Source organism: Apaloderma vittatum, unplaced genomic scaffold (genome assembly GCF_000703405.1).
Source record: "Apaloderma vittatum isolate BGI_N311 unplaced genomic scaffold, ASM70340v1 scaffold6405, whole genome shotgun sequence".
Classification (NCBI taxonomy): Eukaryota; Metazoa; Chordata; class Aves; order Trogoniformes; family Trogonidae; genus Apaloderma; species Apaloderma vittatum.
In genome coordinates this window covers 61,835-86,628 of record NW_009718737.1, presented here as the reverse complement: position 1 = coordinate 86,628, position 24,794 = coordinate 61,835, and the positions used below count along the sequence as shown (strand labels likewise).

The 24,794-nt window shown below is 45.9% G+C and overlaps 1 protein-coding gene across 1 annotated transcript in view; it reads right to left on the bottom strand.

Moving 5' to 3' along the window:
• Positions 1–24,794, bottom strand: part of LOC104274659 (plexin-A4) — a gene marked incomplete at both ends in the record, with an annotated part of 130,152 nt that overhangs the window by 55,833 nt on the left and 49,525 nt on the right. Inside the window, 2 exons of the mRNA XM_009870353.1 lie at positions 160–256; positions 9,132–9,332. Coding sequence (XP_009868655.1) covers positions 160–256; positions 9,132–9,332 — 298 coding nt within the window. The remainder of the gene's footprint in view (positions 1–159; positions 257–9,131; positions 9,333–24,794) is intronic.

Sequence of the window (24,794 nt, the reverse complement as noted above, 5' to 3'; positions counted from 1 at the left end):
AACACAAAGAGCACAAAAAATTGGTAATTTGCAGAGCGCAGAGAACAAGTATGTGCCAGGCAGCACAGGGAGATGGTGGTGGCTTTGTTGAGCGTAGGGAGCGACGCGGCCCGTTGCTAAGGTGACCGCTTCCAAGGACAAGTTGAAATAACTCTTTACCTTTGTTCTGTGCTGGGTTGTCAATGTTGAAATTCCCGTTCCACACAACCGTCAGCTCCACCGGCAGGCTGTTAATCTCCATCCCTTCGTACGAATACTAGAAGTGGGAGAGGAAAAAGAAAAAACAAAATAAAAGCCAGTAAAAAAACCCCCAACCTCAGATTTACACAGTGCCCAGAAATGAGGAGAGGATGGGACGAGGGAAGAGGCTAGAGGGTAAGTCTTATGAAGAGGGGATGAGGGAGCTGGGGCTGTTCAGCTGGAGAAGAGGAGGCTGAGGGGAGACCTTGTCACGCTCTGTAACACCCTGAAAGGCAGCTGCAGTGAGATGGGTGTTGGCCTCTTCTCCCCAGTGAATAGAGACAGGACAAGAGGGAATGGGTTCAAGTTGTGCCAGGGGAAGTTTGGATTGGATATTAGGAAAAACTTCTTCACCGAAAGGGTGGTGAAGCACTGGAATGGATTGCCGAGGGAGGTGGTGGAGTCACCATCCCTGGACGTTTTTATGGCACTTCAGGAGATGGTTTGGTGTTAGAGTGGTGTAGGGCTGTAGGTTGGACTTCAGGATCTTAAAGGTCCTTTCCAGTCTTTATGATTCTGTGATTTTAAGTAGTGAGCAAAAGAAACGGAGATGTCAGCTACCCCTAAAATCACAACTCACCAGAAAGCCACAGCATGCTGTTCAAAGATGCAGTTTTCAACAGAGCAAGCCAAGCTTCCTTGTTTGCTTACTTGGTCACCCCACGAGGGGTGACCTCATAAATATTTATAAATATGTCAAGGGGGAGTGTCAGGAGGACGGAGCCAGGCTCTGCTCAGGGATGTCCAATGACAGAATAAGGGGCAATGGGTACAAGCTGGAGCACAGGAGATTCCACAAAAATATTAGAAAAAACTTTTTCCCTGTGCGGATGCTGGAGCCCTGGCCCAGGCTGCCCAGAGAGGTTGTGGAGTCTCCTGCCCTGGAGACTTTCAAACCCGCCTGGACGACTTCCTGTGTGACCTACTGTAGGTGTTCCTGCTCTGGCAGGGGGGTTGGACTAGATGATCTTTCGAGATCTCTTTCAATCTCTAACATTCTGTGATTCTGTGATGCTCCTCTCAGACTACTTAGCCGTTCGACAAATATTCCATGATTTAAGCGTATTTGCATGCGATGGGCATTATCTTGGAGAGCTACCTTCTAGGTGTGAGCACAGCTCTGAAGAACATTTGCCAACACTTGGGTGCACCTATAAGGTGTATGTTAGGGACTGTGGATCTGCCAGTTAAATAAACCTCTGCTGAATTCTCCATAGATGCTGAGTGTATATATAAGGTTATCTATATTGGTGATATTCTGAAGAACTCCTGGAAGCTGAGTGGGATCTCAGGAACCAGAGAGCGGGTATATCATGGAAATACCTTAAAAAGGGGGGAAAATGGAGGTTCTGTGTAATTATAAACCTGTCAGTCTAACTTGGCTTCCCAGAAAGAAAGTACATCAAATTATTAAACAATCAATTTATAAGCACCTGCAAGATGATAAGGTGATAAAAATCAGCCAGCATAGATTTGTCAAGAACAAATTGTGTCAACCCAATCTAATTTCCTTTTTTGACAGGCTTAATGGCTTTGTGGATAAAGGGGAGGCAGCAGATGTGATTTATCTTGATTTCAGTAGGGTATTTGCTACTGTCCTACAGGAGATTCCCATAAATAAACTAGCAGAACACAATCTAAAAGAAGTCACCATAAGGTATATGTAAAAGCCAACCCCCCTCCCCAAAAGTCAAATAATTCAATGTCAGGCTGGGAGGGTATCTCAAATAGAACATTATCCTACGTCTGGAATTATTCAGTATTTTCACTACTGACTCGGATGATAGACTAGAGATTTCATGAATGGCACGGTTCTGGGAGAGGATGCAAGAACATCGAAAAGCAAGGTTAAGAAATCAAAACAAACTCTACAAATTGTAGAACAGGGCCAAAATCAACAAAGTGAAATTCAATACAGGCAGGTACCGACTGTTCTTCAGTAGGAGAAATCAATGCAAACAAATCTGAAATTGGAGTGACTGGCCAGTGCTGCCGGAAAGGGTCTGGGGACTACTGGAGGTCACAGATTGTGAATCAACAATGCCATATTGCTGCCAAAAACACAAACAAATCTCATCTGGGGATGTACTAGATAGGGTTTGTTACATACGTAAGCCTCGGGAGGCAATTATTTTTCCCTACTCAGAACCAGGAAGGCTTCAGCTGCAGTAGGGGGTATCCAGTTTCCAGAAAATATGTATTAAGAAAACCATAGAAATCTTCTGAGGGAGTTGGACAGCCTTAAACAAACATTTGTCAGGCACAGCCAAGGAACACAGAGCTGGCCTTAATGAAAGAAGTGGAAGCTGATCTCTGGAGCCTTCTCCACTCAGAAAGCTCTCTGACACGTGCTGCTTAGTGTATTGTTTTTTTTCAGCTTGATTTTGGTTTATCATAAGCCAGTTCACACAGGGTTCACAGCTGCCCGTCAGACCGCGCTGCCCACCTCCGTCAACAGCTTCCACCCAATGCTTCTCCAAAAGGCAAAAATCTTCGCGAATGAGTCTGTTGTTTAAAGGACACAGAGGGAACATGGCAAGAAGGGGAGAAACATTTCATGGCTGCTACTATTACTGACCACAGCGCCCATAAGGATTTGTGCTCCTGAGATCAGAAATCTCCCACTGCACTGGGTTCTAGAGCAGGACAAACTGCCACAGCTAAAGAAAGTTATGTTTTTCCAACTACAAAGCTGAATATAATTCAGTAAGCTGGTTTGGTTGGGTATGTCTTGGAGACCACTAAAGAGCTCTCCACCACTTAAAGTCTCAGCATCATTTTCCACAGAGATGCCAAAGCTCTGAGCCTTTAGAGGCAGGTCTTTCTGTATCTATTAACCACCACATAATTGCAGAGTAAACCATATATGGTGATTTCTGTCCATTATGAGAGAGTGAGTGCTAGTTGCGTGGTAATTTCTTTTTGGGCAAACAAAACACAATTAGCCACTAATCTGCAAGACCTTGTGATTACAATTTAGTTGTAGGGGATAAGCTTTGTGGTTACCATGGAAGTAAAGAGCAGCCAAGGCTAGCAGAGCCCTTCGCGACAGGGCTGTACCAGCCAGTCTCATTCAGTATTAGCATTTTTATGACACTTCTCGGTGTCACTGCCAGCAAGATGCAAGATGATGCAGAGCCGCTTGGACTCACAACACTGGCTTTTCACAGCTTTTTGGAGCTGGGAGCAAGGATGGGGAGACAGGAATGCGGCTGAATAGTAGAGAATAATTAAACTTCTGCCACTCAGGAGCTTTGCAAATGCTTGCTTTGCACCACACTTTGCAAATGCTGATTGGGGACAGGAAAGAACATATATAGAGAAGCACTGGTCACCCTTAAATCAGAAGTTGAGTTTGCAGGTGTCTGAGAAAGCTTTGCTTTCTGCTTCAGCAGAGCCTCCTGTGCATGTGTGTTGAGGTTTAGCTGTTAGTAGAGCCTGGGCAGGGCCACCAAGGGACAGGCAGCTGGAGTCCCCCTGAGCCTTTCATCCCACTGAGGATCCAAGCGCCAGCAGCAGGAGCCCAGCTGGGATTTTCCATCTTATCTGTCTGCGACACTGGGGGCAAACACATATTAGACTTGTTAACTCAGCAGACTTGATCCCAAACCAGAAACAGGTGCGAGGGAATAACCATCAGGATCCCTATGGAAGAGCTGCAAGGATGGAGCAGGCTAGGGGGCTGGAACAAGGGTGTTCATGCTGCCATTCCTGGTCTGCTCAGAGAGCTCATGGGCTTCACCGTGGTGAAACAGAGCAATTTGCAAAGTAACAGTGAGTAAATGTTCCATCCTCTTTAGACTGCAGGAGCTGCTAACTCGTTGTGACCCCTGTTCAAAACCCACTGAACTCAACAGGAGTCTTTGAAAAGGATTTGCTCAGCTGTAACAGTAAGATGGAAATATGTTTCAGAGAAAGGAAAAAGGGATGATGTATCCATCTCCAGGACTCAGAGCTTCCCAGATACTCTTCCTAAGGGTGTTTGTACCATTAGGGCTTGTATGTATACATTGCCTCACACAGCTTCCTCCAGCATGGACAAAACTGCTCAAAAGATGTAAATCGGACCTCTAAGCCTGCCAAATCTGGGCTATCACCTCGCACATCAAATCAAAGCAGAAAATTACAATTTAGATGCCCAAATTGGGCAATTTATATGCCCAAACTGAGAAAGAGAAGACACTCATCCAGAAAGGCAGACTGGTTCTCACCATCAAATGCCAAAAAGCTGCTGAAAGGAGGTGTTGTAATTCACAGAAACAGCACAGTATGTTTTGAACTCCCAGGTACCAGCTCTTTGCCTTTTAAACTCTTCATGAGTAACAGAAACTCACTGGTTGAGCCCATCTCATCACCTGGCCATTCTGCCACGTTGTCAGTGGTTTAATGTGTTGTATGTGAGGTAAGGGAAGCACATTGACTGTTTGTCTCATGGAACTTTGTTATCCTTGAAACAAGAAGATGCCTGCAAAACCACAGCTATCAGTTCTACAACAGCTACGCAAACAGTAGCTGCCATCATGGAAGGCGTTTCAGAAATCCTCAAATTCCTGTCTCTTTTGGGCATCCTGTTACTACAGGCACCCTGCAATTAGAGAAACTCAGCTTCGCAGAGGTCTGCAGCTGTGCTTGACCTCTCGCTGCACCTTGCTGGGATGCTGTATCACCAGGCAAAGTCCTTTGGTCGTTTGGTTTGGGAACACTTGAAATGATAAATCAAGAGTGGCTACATGATGTTTCCCCTTTGTACCTGAAAGAATGACCAAGAGTAGGGAAACATCTGCAGACAACCAATATTTTAGTGTTAGTCTGTTCACCCTGACACCACTTTTGTGATTAGACTGATGCCTGTACCTAGCCCAGCCACCAATTCCCTGTGTGATCCCATGCAAATCATTTAATCCTTTTTTGCATCAATTTTCCAGCCATAAACCATAAGTGGAAAACTTATTTACCACAGTTATCCCTTCTCTTGGGACTCTTTGCTTCCCAGAGCCAGGATTGAATTTTTCTGTCTGGTTGCCGCCCAGAACAATAGCACCTTCATCATAACTGCGATATTTGAATGCAGATAAATAATAAGAATGCATTATAATAATTGAGAAGTACATGTACAACTCACAGCCCTGTGCTTGTCTTGCTTTGGCCACCCAGAAGTGTATTTTCCCATGATTTCTGTGAATAGCTCCTCATTTTTTTCCAGGCTCTATTTTTTGATTTATATGTTTTCATCACTCCTTCCACCGTGTAAGCCACACCACAGAGTCAAATGCCGCTGAAATCTTTTGCTCGAGTGCAACGATGTGACAAATACAACGTATTTCCTTTTTCCTATCCCTACGTTACGCGGCACTTTCAGCTGTACCATCTTGGGTCTCGCGACACGCAGACCTGTGAAGGACTTGAGGCAAAATCTCAGTGGGGATTTTGCTGCTGGAAAGCAGTGTGTGCTGCCTCTGTGTGCCATGGCCAGACAATGGGCAGGCTCACAGCAAGCAAGAACATGGGTTTAGTCACTGCAGCAGGTAATGATGATTATCATGGTGTGGTCAGGTGGGTCATCTCCCACCCATCTCCCTGTTCCTCGTGCCGAAGGCTGATAATACTGGGCTGATTGTAAGTGCTGGGGCTCCCACTGTTTCCTACTGGGGAGATTGCTCTCTGCCCTAATAGATCTAGCAATTTCAGTGATTCCTGATGACGTTTTTACTTACTTATTTATATGTCTTCTTAGCTCTCCTTTTCATTTCCTCCCATCACTCTGTGTCCAGACTGTCAGCAGAGCTATCATAAGTGCAATAAGGAATGGCAGGCAGGGTCTCTCTGAGTGTTAATTGCGTGCCTTGGGTGGTGTGATAGAGGATGAAGCCCAGAGCTGAGTCTCAAACCACTTGACAGGAACAATAATTGTCCCGAAGCGTGCTGCCTGCAGTGACTTATTGCTGTTATCAAATGAAATATCTCCAGGAAAGATGGGGAAAGAGACAGAGATGGCTACTGAGTGGACCAAGCACCTAGGCACCATCAGAGCTGGATATGACACTACTGACACACCATCAGATAGGCTGGTCCCACCTGGGTGTCTTTAGAGCATTGTTTAATCAAAGTGGGAACCACTTAGAAAAGCACTTGCTTAAGGTGGTTCTAGTCTCTGGTGTAAATCTTGAGGGACCAGGCAGTGGAGAGCAAGAGTAAAGGCTTTTTCCTGTGTGAAAGCAGGAAAACCCCCGCATTTTGCAGAAGTTATTGTGCAAGAGCTGAATTTGAGCTCACCAGTGCCTAGTGTATGGTGAGAAGGGGGCTAGATCTTGAGGCTTATGAAGGAAAACAAGCCAAGAATGATTGCTTAGTCTAGCATGCATCACCAGCAGAAGGATCTGCTGGCAGGATAGCATCCCTTCAGGGACACACCATCACAACACATCCTCCCACCCTCCCCTGGACCTTCTCCAAGCCTGCAATGCAGGTGCTACATTCAGTGCCTCATCCAGCAACTCTGCTGAGTAAAAAGCTCTGTCGAAGGGGGTTGATTCAATTTGCAAACAAGCTCATGAGGCTGTTTCTAAAGCCAGGTGACCCTTGGAGCAGAGGCTCATTTTATCACAGTGGCTTCAGACTGAATGATAATTCTGCCAGGGAAGGAAATAATCATGAGGAGACACATCTACAAGGCTCCTTCCCCATTCTCTGTGTCCTCTGCCACTCTCTCGGAGCTGGGTTTCCTCTGTTGCCTTTTTATGTTTGTGTGGATATTTCTTTCATTTGCCTGGATCTCCCTTCCACACCTTTCTGTCAGTGCCTGGCAAATTCAGAGCAGCAATAAAGTAGTATTTCTTGGGGAATCTCAAATCAGAGAGTCAAAATGTCTTCAAAGGAAAAGGGAAGAAGAGAGAAGGAAAGAGAAGGAAAGGAGAGGAAAGAGGGAGAGGGAGAAGGAGAGAGGAGGCAGAAAAAAGGGTACAGAACAGCTGAGCCTCTCTCCCTGGAGAAGTGAGAGGTCCACCTGAGCCACTATCAAACATGGGACAGGAATCCTACCGATACCGCTCAGCAGCTTTGGCGTTAGGCTGAGGCTCAGCCCTGACACCCTGCTCAGCTCAGGAGTAGCGTTGAGTGTTCTGTCATGAAAACAAACATTAAAACCAATAAGGTGCTGTCGCAGCACCCAGGCATCCCATGAGCAAATGCATCTGGGGATTTACCAAAGCCAGCTTCTCTGGTCCTGGGCACTAGCAACATCTTGGAGCGTACAGGTAGTGTGAGAATAGTAAGGATTACCTCTCAAAACCAGGCTTATTTACTGGATCCCACAAACTCCTATAGTGAGAGGGACCCTCCAGGACTGCTGGGCAGTCAGTCTCCTGTTCAGCCCAGCTATAATTAAAATAATCTTGAGCTAATTCATGCTCATACCTGTGTGTACCAGAGAATTCACAACCATAAAGGGTGACTGCTGTCTTCTGTGCTAAGACTCTTTGGACAGATATGTAGAGTCTGTCCAAGTCAATATAAGAACACTTTAGCCATGGTCTTTCACCATAGTAAAAGAATATTATTGTTATATTTTTTTAAGTGCAAATCCTTTGTGATTTCTTAAGACATCCATTTCGGTGAAACCTCAAACCTGGATGTTAACAGGTCACTAACAAGTAGTAAAAAATCAAGGGGAGGGAGAGGGACAAAGGAACAAATAGAAGAGTGTCATTGGGAGGTTGCTTGTTTGCAACAGATCATAAAATGTGAGAACCGCCTATAATCTTTAGCACACTGCTTAATGCAGCAGAATATGTTGCGACTGATTTTAACAAGTGCTGCCCGGCATGGAGTGGCAGAGCTGCAGCGAAGAGGCTAAAGCCTGCAATTAGCTCTTTGACTAATAAATCATCTTGTAGTAGTGGCAATGAGAATGACTCAAATGCATATCTTGGAGATGTGAATCTCATGGAGAAACCTCCAGAAAAGCGGAGACCATCATTGCACACATGCACAGCTCCTGACAGATGCCAGTGTTTGCCCCTAGAAGTGTCACCGCTGTGGTGACAACACCATCATGACTCGCACAGGGAGGGAGGTCACTGGTCCTGCACTGAAGATTGGGAAGCAGAGGTGGGCAGAGGCACAGGCACAAAGCAAAGGTCATGCAGTGAGTCAGTGGCTGGAGGAAGGTTTGACTCAAGCCTTCAGTATCTCACCCTTCTGTTGACCCATTACATGCTGGCATCCTTCAGACTGTTTATATCAGGTTTTATATGTCTCTTCAACAAAACACCACGTAATAACCGTGACTCTCAGTGTTATCATGAACACTCATCCCTTTGGAAATCCTTTAAGTGCACATAAGGATGTGGCACTGTAAGGACATGGGAGGATTACACCGATAATGGTACCTACGGGTCATGGCTAATCACAGATTCACAGAATGACACAGAATTGTTGAGGCTGGAAAAGACCTCTGAGATCATCAAGTCCAACCTATGACTCAACAGTATCACAATGGCTAGACCATGGCACTAAGTGCCACATCCAGCCTTTCCTTAAACCCCTCCAGGGACGGTGACTCCACCACTTCCCTGGGCAGTGCATCCCAGCACCTGAGCACCCTCTCCGTGAGGAAGGGCTGCCTGAGATGGGAAGCCCTAATGGGCTCCAGCATGGCCAGATGCTGGGATCCAAGGGCACAATTACTGTGTGATGACATCAGCCAGACTAAAGAGCAAAAAGGGCAATTTGCAAGCTACTAACCAGCCTTGCCTTGACTGGGACTGGGATTGGGTAGGACATACTGGAAAAAGGGCTGCTACACAACCTCAGATTCCATTGGGACAGTGCTGTAGGCACTCCTGGACCTCACTGGCCCCTGAATCTCTCCCAGGAATGTAGATGTTGCTCACCGAAGTGTTCTGGCACTGCACGCTGGAGCTGTTGAACCTCAAGGCAGGCACCCGCTGCTCGTTGCCTTGGATGTTCAGGATGCACTCATAGCCTCGCTGGCCTGACTGTGGCTGGGGCAGGTTCTTGGCCTTCAGCGTGATGGGCTTGATCACTTCCACCGGCACCAGGATCTTCTCTGCCTGCAGCAGCTGGGGACAGTCCTAGGGAGAGAGAAGACAAGTGAGCACATGGGTTTACCAGCCTCAGGTGGAGTCCTCTCATGCTTCTCAACCTTCTCACTTCGCGCTTCACTTCAGTTGATTACAAAGCCTTTGCATCTCCCTGGGTCTCAGCCTATTACAAGGATATTCAAGGAGCATTACTGGGAAGGCTCAGATAAACAGGTGAGGAAGGATTTCTTTTAGAGACCATCCTTTCCTATCTCCCTCTTTCACTATAGACTTTCAACCTTCAGGACTGAAGGAAGCTACCTCTGGTGCTGTTTAATACCAGCTCTACTAATCAGGTAGTGGAAAAGCAATTGTGTTCCCTCCAGGGACTTCACCCAGCCGCAAAGCCATGACATGAGAAGTGAATAAAGTAAAAATCTGAGTGTAATTCCTTGCATCTCCAACACACCACCGTACAAAAGGCACAGTTCCAGCTAGCTCCAGCAAGACATGCTTCAAGCCACAGAGTCTGAGTTGTTAAAAAGAAAGTTTATTTGGCTTAGAACAGGACAGAATATTTGAGTCCAGCTCCCAAGAAACAACTGCTACACGATGAGTGCAGATTCCTTGGAAAGGCTTGTCACTCTTTCACAACAGGAGCAATGCCAAGTGGAAGCTGTTAGTCCAGTGCCTCTTGGTGGATCCCTCCCACAGGTAGAGCTCCGGGCACCCGAAGCTGCAATGCAGAAGGCTGTATTCAAGGTCTCGTTAATTTGCACAGCTTTAGTTAGAGTAGCAACACTCTGCTGCTTCGTAGTACAATCAGACAACAGCAAGCTGTCAAATTCATGTATTCTAGGAAGCTATTGACTCTTTAGGAAATTATTGTAGCGTTCGCCTGGCTAATCCAAGGAAGTTTGATATAAAATGGGATCACTTAAAAAACCCTACAGCCTGCAACAGGCTACCAAACATAAGCATGCCATATGTACAGACCACGCTGCCTTGATCACTTGTGAGTGCCTGGCTGTCCCCTCTTCTAAGTCTTTTCAATTCCTAGATGCTAAAAGATGCCTCTCCCTCCTTTTTTTTTAAATTTATTTTTCTGCACCATGTTTGTCACACTGCCGGCTCTCTGTAGAGAGTCACAGTATCATGATGGTGCAGCCACCCTTATCCAGATGAAAGTGCAGCGTCATTCCAGCCCGTCCTGCCCAGGTTCAGCTGGTGCAAGCAAAGACAGAGAACGTACTTAAAGAGGTTCGAGTTTAGTCTGTAGGTGTGTGCATGGGATGGCAGGAGGAAAATGACTGATCCAGAGCTGAAAAGTAGGGAAAGAGGCTGAAAGGCTCAAAAGTGGAACTTATGGCTTATGAGAGCCTGGGAGCTTGTTAGAGCAGTTGGTGGAAGCATCTTACTGAAGTAAATAGCTTAGGAAGATAAAGAAATGGATTAGACACGTAACATTTGCCATTACACCAACCAACAATAGAATTACAAGAGCCATCAATCATCACATTGTGGGTGTGAGCCGATCCATGGCCAGGGGCAGGAAGAAAATCCAGTAACCACCCAGCGTGTCGCTGCAGTGAAGTCCAGAAATCTTCCTCATTCCCCAAAGAGGGTCTGTCTGTCCTAGTGGGGTCTGTATGTCCTAGTGGGGTACCCAGACTGAATAGCCCTTTTGGGCAACTGGATTTCTTATCTGTACTTACAGGGTGATGTGAATGGTATAAGAACTTCATGTGAGTTCCTGGGGGACTTCAGTTGGCTTTGCCAAGGTTAACACCAGAATCAGGACAGCCAAGCACACAGTCACTGGTGCCGGATGGAGGTAAACCATCATTTGTCTGGGCTAATCTGGCACAAGGCCTAGCTTAATAAGTGCTGTCAAGGACTGAGGCTCAATAGGCCATCGCCTTAGCCTGGCTGCCTGGTGCAAGGATTGGAGGTAGCGAACTAATGTGGGCATTGATGAGCTCTATCGCTAGGATTCTCTGCTGTCTTGGGGATGCTGGTGCTGAGCAGCACTGAGGACGCTCCAGTAAAACTAAGTATATGAGCAATAGAAGTTGCCTTATACCTTATCATGCACAAGACACAGACAGTGTGGAAAGGGGCTATGTGTGACCCCCAAGAATGCTTGGGGAACACACTGTTCCAACACTCTCTGCTCCTACTGTTGTCCTGTCCCATGATAAAATGTCCCCAGGGGACTATTAACGCTGAGATAAAATGTTTAAAGCATCATAGAAGTGTTTGTCCTGGCAAAAGGGCAAGGTCTGACAGTCTGGAATGCTTTTCCAACCTTGAGTCTGATGATCCATCCCTATTAAGGCACAGAAGTTTTCAGGCTACCTGCAGGTTTAAGTAACTACTCAGCATGAGAAAGTGTGGTATAATCTAAACCTGTGTGATGTAGACCTGTAAAAAAATAGAGGGCAAGGGAAGGAGATGGTCTAGGCTATCTTAAAACAAGAGTGAGAGTTTCCAGTTCTGATCACACCAGCAGGTACCATGTGTAAATGCCATTTGGGACTGTATGTTTGCAACACCCTCTGACTCCTCCCTGTCACCTGCCAAAAATGTCCTGGGGTGTCTGAATCAGCTCCCTCTCTTTATCCTGGCATAAGAAAATACCTTGGCAACATCATCTCTTTTTTCTGTTTTTTTTTCTTTCTTTCCTCCTCAGCTATAGGAGTTGGGAGAGAGATGCATTGGCAGAGAGAATCAGTAGGACAGGAGGATGGGAAAGCCCTATCTGCTGCTGAGCAGCCATTTCCCAAGAGTGGGCATTTTGCTTGATGTCTGTCAAAAAGAAAAGCCTCTGAAGGGGGCTGGAGGATGGGGGTTGGAGATAGTCCACTGTGTTACCTGCAGGCCAATCCCAGCTCTTCAGGCTGGTCTTTCTTGTCTGGCTTTATCCCGTCCCCCTCCACCACTGGTGCTGTAACCTTTCTGATAACACTTGTTTCAAGTTCATTAACAAGCAGTGATTGCGGCAGCCCCAAAACAGGATTCGTTTGCATATAAAAAGCTTCGCAGTGCTGTGAGGAAGTTCATTATAGATAATTGAAGAGGCGAGCGCCATAAAGAGGAAATCCTCCCAATGTGGCTTTATCTGATTGACCTAATGTTCTTTCTAATTGAAACGGGGAGGGGGAAGGCAATTTCGTTGGGTGGTGTACTGCACAAAACCTCAGAGCTTGGACCAGGCTCTGGGTTCAAATCCAAATGCAGTACTCGTTCTGCAGCCGGTATCAAGCTTTGGCTTGCCCGGTTGGGTTTGTATTTTTGAGGGTAAAAAATCATCCTGCTCAAAGCAGACCCTGCAGCAGGATTCAAGCAGAAGGGTTCTTAAAAAAGAGTGACCCTGGGCATTTTCCAGCGGAGGCATCTTCTCTTTACCCTTCCCCTGCAATGGACATCACCTAGGTTGGAAAAGCACGGTTTTCACATGATGTAGGAGAGATAAGAACATCCACTGCCAAGAACTGTACCAAGGAAGGGCACAATCCCACCCCTTTTGTCTTTGGTACATAATAAATTAAGCCTTTCCCCCAACTCTAAGAGGGGTTGATTCAGATTCCAGAGGAGCTAAAATTCAGTTTCATCTGTACCAGGGCAACACTTTTGAAAGTGGACGCTTGTTGATTCATTTTGTGTGTGTAGCTTCATTATATTCCTTAAATGCTTTTGAATGCGTCCCCCTCTTTAAAATAATATCCTCCACCCTTGCCAATTACTCGTATCAGCAGCACTGCACACCTCACATCTCCAAATTTTGCCAGTTATCAAGTCAAAGTGCTTTTGCAATGAAAACACTGCATGAAATGGGCTGTACTCATCGGGTCGGTGGTAGTTTAATTTTCTTTATTTATAACTCCTCGTAGAATGCCTGCGAATGTGTTTTGCTGTAGCTTGCAGAAATAATGAAGTCTCAGAAATATGAGAACCCTTTCTCTCCTTTTTTCTCACATACGTGTAATGGCCCTCATCGCAGCTATACCTGAGTGAGTCCCCAGTGAGAGCCATCGTAAAAATTCTGCTAAAGAGGGCGATGAAACCTCTCTGAGGCTATGTGGTCTTAGCCCTGAACTAACTAATTTGGTTCCTTTATGGTGACTCATACATATATAGCAATGATTTCCAGGAGATTTCACCATGCTGCTTTTCCAGTATAAGCTGAAGACTGACCAGAGATTCTGAGTGATCATCCTCTCCTATGGATAAAGCATGCGGGGATCTTCCACGGTCTTGCAATACTGCATGAGTTTTCTTCTGACCTTATTTTGAACAATTTCACTCTCTGTTACTGTTTATGACCAGGATCATGAACCCAAGATAAACTCAACTTTTAGCAATGGATTTTCACCCTTGCTTTCCCAGAGGAGTAGGAGTCATCTCAGAACCAGACATAGCCACTACCATTACTTATCTCAAAATATCTAGTTCCTCTTTTCTCCTGCCATCAAAATCCATTTCCTCATCCTCAACTGCAGGGATATTTTTAAGACTTTCTTTTCAATATTCTTCATTCAGCGACCATCTTTGTGCCTTATCCAAGCCATCCCGCCTGGAAGAAACAGGACCACAAATGGGAACCATAACTCAAGCCTTTTGGGACCCCACAAGAAATGATATTTACTCACATGATATGTAAATACAATACATCTTTTGCTCATTTGCTCTGCTGAGCTGTGATTTTAGCCGTGTCCCTCTTGCCCTCCTACTCTGTGCTGTAATCAAGTCAAGAGGGTAAGATTTGAGAGATCAGGTCTTTGTAAAAACACCTAGAGCGTAGCATCTGGATGCTCTGTAGTTAGATTAGATTAAAAAACATGAAAAGGAAAACAGAACAGGGAAAAAGAAAGAAAGGAAGGGAAGGAATGAGAAAAAGGAAAGAGAAAACAATAGGGAAATGCTGTTGATTGTTTAAATTTTTTTTGTCATTGATGTTAAAAGAATCAGATTTCCCCTGGATAAAAAGCAGGAAAACATCGAGTTGGCAGATGAGAGGCAACAGGGACTGCCTGGAATATGTCACCTGAACTTCTCCCCCACACTTTAGCACAGTCATCCAAGGTCAGGGCTGTGACATGACCTGAATGAAATCAGAAGTTTATTTAGCAGCTACCTTGTACTGCTGCAAAGAGAGGGCCTCAGGACTGACAAGCTTGTTGCTTCGATGAGTCCTTTTTAAACTCTTGCACAACTTCCCAGCCCCAGCACAATCTGGAGAATGAGGCAGCAAGGAGCTCAACATTTCCGATGCGGGAGGGGAAAGTTACAGTGAGTTACAGTCCGAGTTGTGTTTACATGATTACACCACTAATTCTTAGCATCATAAAAATTATATTTAAAATTTACATGAACAGTGCCGGGGAATGTTATTAGGTTATAAAGTGGAATCAGGTCAGTGCTTCATAGGCAAGATTCCAAGCTCCATAAATTTCTGGATATACTTCCTCCAAATTTACATCGGCACCAGCAGCAATCAAACCGGCTACAAAAAAGCTCACCCGGTCAAAGAATTTTTTAATGCACCATATATTTTATCTGCACTTCTTAGGTTTACAGTGTTGTTAGTTTGATTGATGGTGTGCTTATTTATTGGCATGGCAAAAGTGGTAATACATGAAGAAAATGCTCCAAACTTTAAAGGCAGCTGATGAGGAGAAAGCAACAGGATTTATGGGAAGTGTAAACATCTGCAGAGATAACAAAGGAATAATTGAGTCTTTGCATCTCTGTCACTTCTGGTGGCCCCTTTCCAGTTAAGGATCTTCCATGCAATCACAAGTAAATCCCAGCTCTCTTTTCTCAGCTCCTGTAAGTGATTCTGGCGCCTGGGAAAAGGGAGTTGGCCTGGAGGCTGGTGCTCAGTCTGTGGAAGAGATTTGGCCCCGTTTAAGCTCTGTGAACTCTAGTAGCTACACACCTTGATGGCGACTTGCACAGATTAGCGAACAGATACCACTGCTGGAGAAAGGGAGGCCAACAGATCAATAGCAGATCATTAGCTCAGCTGCCATAGCCTCTTGGGTCCCTGGCATCAGTGTTGTGCAGGCCAGAGAGCAATACTGATCGTCACAGAGTGGCTACTCAGAAAAACAGAAGCCAAATGAAGAAAACTGACCTCGTCTCGCATGGCTCACTGCTGAATCCTGTTGATCAGGAGCCAAGTGACTCCCCCAGGGCCATGCAGGCAGTGCTGGGAAGTGACCCAGCTCTGCTGAGAGCTTGATCCCAACCTAGGACTACTCTGCTTCTGAAGTCAGTCCACACATCTCTGCTGATCAACATTAATGATTTTGCCCTTCTTTAATTCTTTATTAATAGAGTCTTTCTCAGCTGGTCCATTATTTCACAAAGATCAAGGTCAGGCTGCCATAATTATCCAAGCACTGCATTTATCCTTTTTAAATAGAGACACAACATTAGCTTTCTTTCAGTCCTTTGCTGCTTTGACACCCTCTCAAAAGGAAAAGTAATGATCCAGAGTGCAGGAGCCTTCTGGTCACCGGAGGAAGGGAGTGAACTAGTGACAAAATTAGTAGATGATTGTGTCATTAGGTACATCTGCTCAAAGGAGAAGGGCTAGTGGAGACATGCAGGCTGTCTTAGTTCTGGTATTTCTTGAGAAACTGCCTGGTTTTGAAATACTAAGAGATACGAATGTGTGCATTGAGACAAGATAACCACGTATCCACTCAGACAAAGGCTGTCATTCGTTAAAGGAAAACCCTGGTTAAGTAAGACAGCCCTTCAGAATAACACGTATAGCAAAACTGAATTATTCAAAGTCATGGAAAACACACGGCAGAGCACAGGCACCTCGCAAAGAAGGAATTAATTTCTTCTCTAATTATTACTATATACGTTTGCATCCTTCTGCCTAGCCAGCCTTCCATCCTTCTGTGAGGACTTCCATTCGAAGTTCACGAGACCTTTCATGTATATCAAAGCACTGTACATCTACATGGCACCCCAGCAGCCCAATGAGGCTGCAAATTTTGAGCATTGCAGTAATAGCCATTATGCTCATCCATGTAGATAACAATGACCTTGACATGTCTCTCCCCAACAGAGCAAAGTTTCCTATACATCTGTGCCAGCAATTGCTTTTTGTATGTATAAGGGACATTCTTCAACCAAGACTCCCTTAGAAGTAAACAGGGGCTCTCATGACAACACTGTCACGTGAAGATTTCTAGTATCTGACAGAGCTGAGCTCAAACTGCAGTGCTTTCTTCCTAAGAGAAGACCGAAAGTCTATTTCTTCTCTAAAGCTTCTCATTTTTGCAAAGTTAATAGGAATTTGATATTTCTGAGAGCTCTAGACTTTGTCCCAAGTAGGCCAAGAATGGCCAATGAGTTCAGATGTTGACAGAGGAGACAAAGTAACAGATGAGCCAGAAGCCACATTGATCCAAATCTGCTTCCTTGAGAAAGCAGGACAGGAGCCCAGAGAGTCATGATACTTTGGCTTCTACAGTGGGAAGGTCAGGACTGTGATATCATGGCTCCTGTCACTCTCCCCCTCACTGAGATCCATGACAGCATGAGATAACGCCCAAGCCAAAGCAAATGGACTCGTGCTTGAAGACAAGGCAGGGAAGAAGAATCTGGGCTCAGCCTCTTGGACATGCCCCAAGCAAGACAGGAGACACATTCCAGCCCTACCTCTTATCTGCAGCTTCGAGATCCTGAGAATGTTCCTCCCTGGCCAGGTCCCAAAAGCTTACACGTCCCAAAGCAGTTGATGCTACAATGGAGAAAAGCAAAATCTTCCTGCTTCAGAGCCAGGTCATCACCCTAGGCTAAGTCTGGATGAGGAACTGTCTTTCCTCCTTCAAACTGCAGGGTCCCATACAGATCCTAGCAGTCTTAACAGACGTCCAGATAGCCAGAAAATCTTGTAGCCACTTCAGGTCTTACAATGGCATGGCACTCAGCTGAGCTACCAAAACAACCTAAGCTCTTCCTGATGTTATTTCAAGGATGATGTGTTGGCGGGGACATGTGACTATTGGGCTGTTGCATTCTGAGATCACTCGATCCTCTGGGATAAATAATCTTTCATTACAAAGATGAGGAGCCCAACTGCTATGAGTAACATTTATCAGGGACACGGTATGAGTGTCAGATGCTTCTTATATCTCAATTCAAACTAATCTCCCTGGGTTGCTCCTAGAAATTACGTGAAAAGTTCCCTGATTAGTCACTCAGATGGTGGCTGGAGAAGCTAAGCTCTAAGAAAACAAGATGTGTATTCAGGCAGGATGAACTGCTCACAGGGAGGCCTTCTTCCATCAGTTCTCAGTTCCTGTTGTGATTTGGTTGCAGATCTCAACAAGGAGAGGCATGATGAAGCTGCCCTGCACCAAGACAGATTGCCTGCAGATCCACCACCATAATAATCAGAAATCCTGCTAAAAGTCATTGTGAAAATTGAAAAAGGTACCAGCATTTTCCTCGGCCAGCTGGATGACTGAAGGGTGAAAAGGCTCAGAGGGGACAAAAGTACCCCAAAATAACAGAACAAGCTACTTCACTCACAGGATTTCCATCTTTTTCTTCACCTTAGTGCAAGTTGGTGTGGCTTGCGAACAACAGCAAATTACCTAATTTATTTGTATATGCTCAAAGACTGCAGCCCTCACTGGAGAGTACAGCTCCAGGTATTAAGTACTGTACAAGCACCTATTAGCAGAAAGTGCTTAAACAGATCAGGAGAGGGTGCGAAGAGAAACAAGGGCTCAGACAGTTGAACATGTCCAACACAACTCCGAGCCAGGAATAAAATTCTCATCTGCTGAAATAAAACTTCATATGCTACCTGATTCTGCCTCTGAGCAGTATTTTCATGCTCTAACAGGACTCCATGAACAAAGAGAAAGCTTTCTGCCCAGCCTCCTGTTTCTCTGTTTAATTTCCTCTTATTATTATTTGAAGCACCCCCTCGGAAGAGGATGTACCCACTACACAGCACATCTCCATTTCTGGAAAAGGGCTGTAATGGTGGATGAGGGCTGAAATGCCACAGCCCGAAATGCCAAACCACCAGGAGCCTTGGCATGACTGAATCCAAACCATCAACTACTGCCTCATCCCTACCCCCGGACAGGATGCTGACAAGACTGAGCTCCATCGCACGTGCTTGGAAACACTTCTAAGAACTAAGATAGATGACAAACACCAAACCCCCCACGCTGTTTTAAAAGCAGATGCCATCAAATGCAAGCATCACTATGCCAGATCCCATCTGCACGGGGTAGCTGCTGTTGCCCGCAGCAGCTGCCTGTCTAGAGCAGCTCCTGGTCCCTTCTCCTGCTGGTCCCCCCCGCCGGCTCACAGCACTTGAAGGCAGCAGGTTGCCTGCAGTTGCCATAGAAACTACACCTAACACCCTCCCCTTAATGATAGACAGGTGCCAGGATAAGTGAGCAGATAATCGACAAGCGGGGAAGGGTTCGGCGCTCTGGCATTGGCCTCGTTGCAACTGTCATCATAGTCCCTGAGAAATGAGAGATACACTAATTTAAGCAGAGATGGGTTTTCTCTCCTCCTCCCATGCTGAGGCTTCCAGCAGCTGCCTCTCGGGCCAGGTTAAGGGAGGCTGGAGACAGGAATGGGAGGGAAATGGAGCAGTTGCCACAGCAACAGCTGAAGTTGCATCAACAGAAGGTTTGTCAATGCAAGGGAGCAAGGAGTTGACCATACCCACCTGATGGCCCAGCATGTCCTCTACCTGCTCCCTAGTGCAGCCACCCACCATGTCCACTGGGGTGCATTTTAGGAGGAGGTGGGCACCGTACCTTCCTCCTACACTTTGCAAAGAGGACAAAACCTGTCTGCATTTTGAGACCTTGGGGTAGAGCCCTCACTGAGCCAGACTGAGATACACTGGCAGGGTGGGCAAGGGCGCTGCTGAGTTTGCTACAGACAAAATCCATGACAAGGAGTCATGGGAAGAATGGAAAAGAATGGAACGGAACGGAACGAAACAGAACAGGACAGAACAGAACAGAACAGAACAGAACAGAATAGAATAGAATAGAATAATTTTCAGTTGGGACCTACAACGAGCACCTAGTCCAACTTCTTGACCGCTTCAAGGCTGACCAAATGTTAAGCAAGTTGTTAAGGGCATTGCCTGTATGACTTTAAGATATCTGGCTGAGCTGCCACTATCATTCCCTGCCTTCTTTTCTCCTCTCCCTTCTTCCCTGTTTCCCTGAAAAACCCATCCTCAAGAAGGAGAAGTAGTCGGGAAGAGCTAAGTCCCTGCACTCCGTTGCAGAGGTCACTGGTACAACTCTTCATTCAGCATGAGGCACGAGCAAGCCCTGAGTAGAGAACGCTGTGCTCCTCTCCAGTTGCTCACCAGCATGCAGCTCACACCGCTTTCTATTGCTTTTGACTAATATTTGAAGCAGTTGTTTCTTTTATGTGGGCTTTACTGTTGTTAGCACGTACAACTCGACACAAACCACTTTGGTGTGAGAGCTTTTCTTCTGTTTCCCTTTTAGGCAGCAGATGAAAATCCTTTTAATAAAAAGCTTGTTTGGGGGAGGAAGAAAAACATGCACACACAAATCGGCTGAGCAGGGAAAGATGAAAACCTCCTTCAAGGTAATTAAATGATTATGTATCTTTTAAACCCAGCAGATAATAGATTTGGTATCTAGGCTTGCTTTTGGCTTGTGCCATCTTTTTTTCCCCTCTCTTTCCCCCCCACCAAAGCAAAAATCCTTGCAAGGCCTTGAACGAACAGCATTCATCTTAGAGAAGGAGGCACAAAAGAAGACTTAATACTTCATCCCATCAACTCCAGTGGGCTACCACATCTTACCCATCCTTGTACAGATGTCTGTGAACAAGCTGACATGAAAACTACCCCACTGGATCAGAGCAGGTCTGTGCAAAGACAACACGGACATCATAACGAGGTGTATTGGATAGTAGATATCAAGAGAGACAAGTGCTGTTTCTGAAGCTTCTGTCACACCAGAGACTCATTCCAGTTGTTTTACTCCTCTATGCCTCAGTTTCCCTTCACTTCTTGTTGATTGCCTTGCCCATTTATAGGAGAAAATTACTGAGCTCTCTGACCTGGTGGATGTGCCAAGTGTGTAAGGCTTGATTACGATATGTCTGCAGTGCAATGGTTTGTGGTGCAGCACTAAGCCTGCACTATGTCTTTAGGTGCAGGCAGTAACAAATGTCAAAAGCAGAAAGGATGGCCAAGAAAAAAAAACAGGAACTTGTCCAGCTCCCCTCTATCTTTGAGACTAATTCCCTCCACCATTGCCACCAACTCTTTCTGGGAAAAACAACAACAACAGTTCACTTCAGTATTAAAATGTCTTTTTGGTTTTTTCTCTCATTCTTTCCCTTCCTGCCCTCAATAGAAATAATATCAGCTCCCCTTTATAAAGCAAGGAGTCACTCAGTATATCTCAAGCTAGTGGACATGGCTTTGGAAAACCTGGTGTAAAGGGAAATTATATGCCAAAGTGAAGTATTTCTGCTGCAAATCATCCAGAGACATCATCAATCCTATCTGATTGAGTTCAGTGCCATAGTCATAAATACTCTTGCTTTATGACCATGCTAGAGTTCTTCACCAGGGGCAAACGTGGACTTTCCCAAGGCTCCCAGATTAGTTGAGTCCGGTCTAGCATGGTCACAGCTGATTCGCTGAATACCTGCCAAGCGAGAGGTAATACAGTCACAGGATATTCCTTTTCTGTCCTTTCTCCGTCTCTGGTTTAGTTTTGCCAGACAGTGGTAGGAGAGCTGCCCTGTCCCAGCCTGGGGCTGGCTGATCACAGCTCTCCACTATCCACTTCTAAGGTCCCCCTTGGATGGTAGAACACAGACTATACAGATAGAAACCACATTGTGCCTTCTGGACAATGTGGGTCATGGCCAAAGCCTTTCTTTTGTTCTGCTGGATCAGTTTCAAATTCATCCTGTACTCTGCATTAATCAGCAACTCATACTACAAATAAAAAATAATTAAAAAAAAAGATCCAAGATCCTCTCGGACCACATGAAGTAGACCTGAAAGAAGGGCAGGCTGAAACCATGAGAATCCAGAAACTTGTGAGATATGCTGAGGAAATGATGGAGTCAGAAGTACACAAAGGCACAAGTGTGTCTTCAAAGTGCTCCAGGCTGGTGCAGGGGTGATGGGTAGCAGCCCAATCAGTCCATTTGCAGCCCAGGCCATCTGGAGAGTGGGAAGCCTCTTCCCACATGATGGTGAGATGCTGTACAGGCAAAAAGAGGGAAAAAAATCTCACCTGGAGTTGGATAATGTACCAGCAAAAGAAGGTGAAGGCTCCATAGGTGAGGGGGCAAGCTTGGCATACCAGCAGTGATGATTACAGAGGGAAGGAGCTTCTGTCACCCATCCATGTGACTCCGTAACACCAATATTTTTTTGCTTGGCAAGGAGTCTCTTGGTGCAATCAGACCATATGATCCTGGAAGTCTGCCATGCTAATCTGCTCAGCATACTCATGGAAGGACTGCAAATGGGATGGTCCATCCATCCCATGCTGGTAGAACAGTTTCGCATTAGTACCTCCTTGAGACTTATTGATTTAGCAGGTGCTCATGGCTGGACAGTAGCAAAAGCTTCGCCCTCCTCATACTCCAGATGTTCAAGAGCTTGTAGAAGAATGAACCAAAAGGAGCATTACAGATGGAGATGAAAGACCAGTAAAAATACGCCCACTCAAAGTGATGGTCCATTTCGAGCACTACTGAATATGACATTGGGAAATCTGGAAGCGGACCTCAATCCTGTCCACCTTGTGAGTCATGTCATCAGGAGCTAGATGGACAATGAGGAGCCAAGCTTGGCTTCAAGGTACTAAATGGTTTCTATTGTTTGAAGAACCCACTTGACGAATAGGCATGGGTACAGGACTGAAAAGGAAAGAATTAAAGATGAAAGGAAAAAATAGACAGTGGAAATTGCAATAAGAGAGATGAGTCAGTGAGAAGATGGCTTCTCGAGAGAAGCGTGGGAGATACAAGCATTCCTTCAAAGCGCTGTTTGACAAAACCTTACTGGCCACAGAGAGAATGTAAATCTGTGTTTGTCAGAAAGCACTTGTGATGCCATCCTTCCCCAGCCCTAGAGGGTCACAAGCACACAGACAGCAATGAGAAGGAGCCCTACAGGGCATTTCTCACCCAGCCAGGCAGAAAGCTAGCTCCGAAACTTTTGGGTTTTGCAAGGCTTTTACCCTTGCTGATGTCCAGTCGTCCCAGTGACAAGAAATGTTGATTCCACACAGCAAACAGCAAAACCAGCTCCTGAGCTGAGCAGCTGGCTGCCAAATGTTGTCTCCTGTGGGAAAAGGGTTCATGCTCAGAGATGGTTTTGCAGCAGAAGCCAAGGGGGCTGCAGCCCTCATCAGCAGTGACCGATGTAACATTCATGTGTGGCATGATGCTGTCATTGCCTTGTAGATCAGTAGTTGTCTTCTGGCAGGTTTGTGCCTCTCCTTGATGCCATGCAAATCCCACACAGCAGCTTTGTAAGATCAGAGCAGGTGTATTTGAAGCTCGTCAGAAAGTCCTCTGTTAAAGGTGATAGTAGAGAGAAAGAGCAATCTCTGCTGACAGACAAAGTCCCCCAGACTCCTAGTTTGAAGAGGATACCTTTCAGAAACAAAACTAGTGAGAGGATATAAAGCAGTAATGGAAAAGGTGTGCTAAAATAGGCAGATCTGCAGAAGACAAGCCCCTTGCCTTCTCCTCAGTTCTGCAGAGTAAGACCTTGGAAAGGATAAAGACCAGGGGCTGTGCCATTTCCTAAGGAACTAGGATAACACAGAGCTTCTCATCTCCTTTCTGATGGGAGCAAGCGTCAGAAATAGCAGGGCTATGACAGCAGTTGAAGGAGGAGCAGATGCACTGAGATTTGGGCAGGGGGCTGGAGGAGAGAAGAGGTGGGAATTGGGAAGGTGAGTGCTGTGCTTGGTACATAAGACACACCAGAGGATTCTGCCAGAGGAGAAAAATCACCATGGCATTGCACAGCAGGAAGCTGAAACAAAATCTCCCAGGGAATCATAGAATCATAGAATCACAGAATCATAGAATGGCCTGAGTTGGAAGGGACCTTAAAGATGTTCCAGCCTCCCTGCCATGGTCAGGGACAGCTGAGGAAAGCCACCTGAGCAAGAGGTTGAGGTCTCTCCAGTTCCTGAAGTGGAAAAGAAAAGAGACCTGTTCACAGAATCACTGGCCAAGCTCTGCCAAGGCTCCATGTAAGGAAGTAAAGTCTGTCTGGATGGTATAGCCTACCAGAAGGGCTGAACTCTGGGCTGCCTTACTTCGCCGCTTCACAGTCAAGCAGAGGGTGTGAAGCCCTCCAGGTCCTCAGTAAGTTTTCCAGCAGGTTTAGAGCAAATTCTGAAACTTGGTAGCAGAAGAACTGGCAGCCTCCCTGCTCATTAATATTTATGACCTATCCCAATGCCACAGCAATTCAGGATGTCTGCTCCACGATACATCAACCAGCACATGTGACATCTGAACCAGCATGTAAGGAAGGGATGCAAGGGAATCATAGAATCATAGAATTGTTTAGTTTGAAAAAGACCTTTAAGATCATAGAACCCAACCATTAATCTAACATTACCATGTCTGCCACAAAACCATGTCCCAAAGTCCCACATCTGCAAATCTTTACCTCCAAGGACGGTGACTCCACCACTTCCCTGGACAGCTTGTTCCAAGGCTTCACAACCCTTTTGGTGAAGAAATTTTTTTCCTAATATCCAGTCTAAAACTCCCCTGGCACAACCTGAGGCCATTTCCTCTTGTTCTATCACTTGTTACTTGGTCAAACAGACCAACTCTCCATCTTTCTACAACCTCCTTTCAGACTGTTGTGGAGAGTGAGTTCTCCCCTCAGCCTCCTCTTCTCCAGGCTGAACAATCCCAGTTCTCTCAGACACTCCTCATCACACTTGTTCTCCAAACCCTTCATCAGCTCCATTGCCCTTCTCTGGACAGGTTCCAGCACCTCAATATCTTTCTTGTCATGTGAGACCCAAAACTGAACACAGGATTCAAGATGCGGCCTCACCCTGCTGGCCACGCTATTTCAGATCCAGGCCAGGATGCCGTTGGCCTTCTTGGTCACCTGGACACACTGCTGGCTCCTGTTCAGCTGTTGACCAACACCCCCAGGTCCTTTGCTGCTGGGCAGCTCTCCAGTCACTCCTCCCCAAGCCTGTAGCATTGCCTGGGGTTGTTGTGACCCAAGGCAGGACGTGGCACTTGGACTTGTCGAACCTTATTGAAAGCGTGATGTCACAGGAGTGTGACGATACAACAAGTGTATCATTCGGTCCAGCAAACTGGCTTGCCTGGGGCTTGAGCTGGGAGTAGCTGGGGAAACACATTAGAGACACCAGACCCAGCAGGCAGCACAGGGAGTGGTGGGGATTTCATCCTCTGAATGCGACACACGTCGCT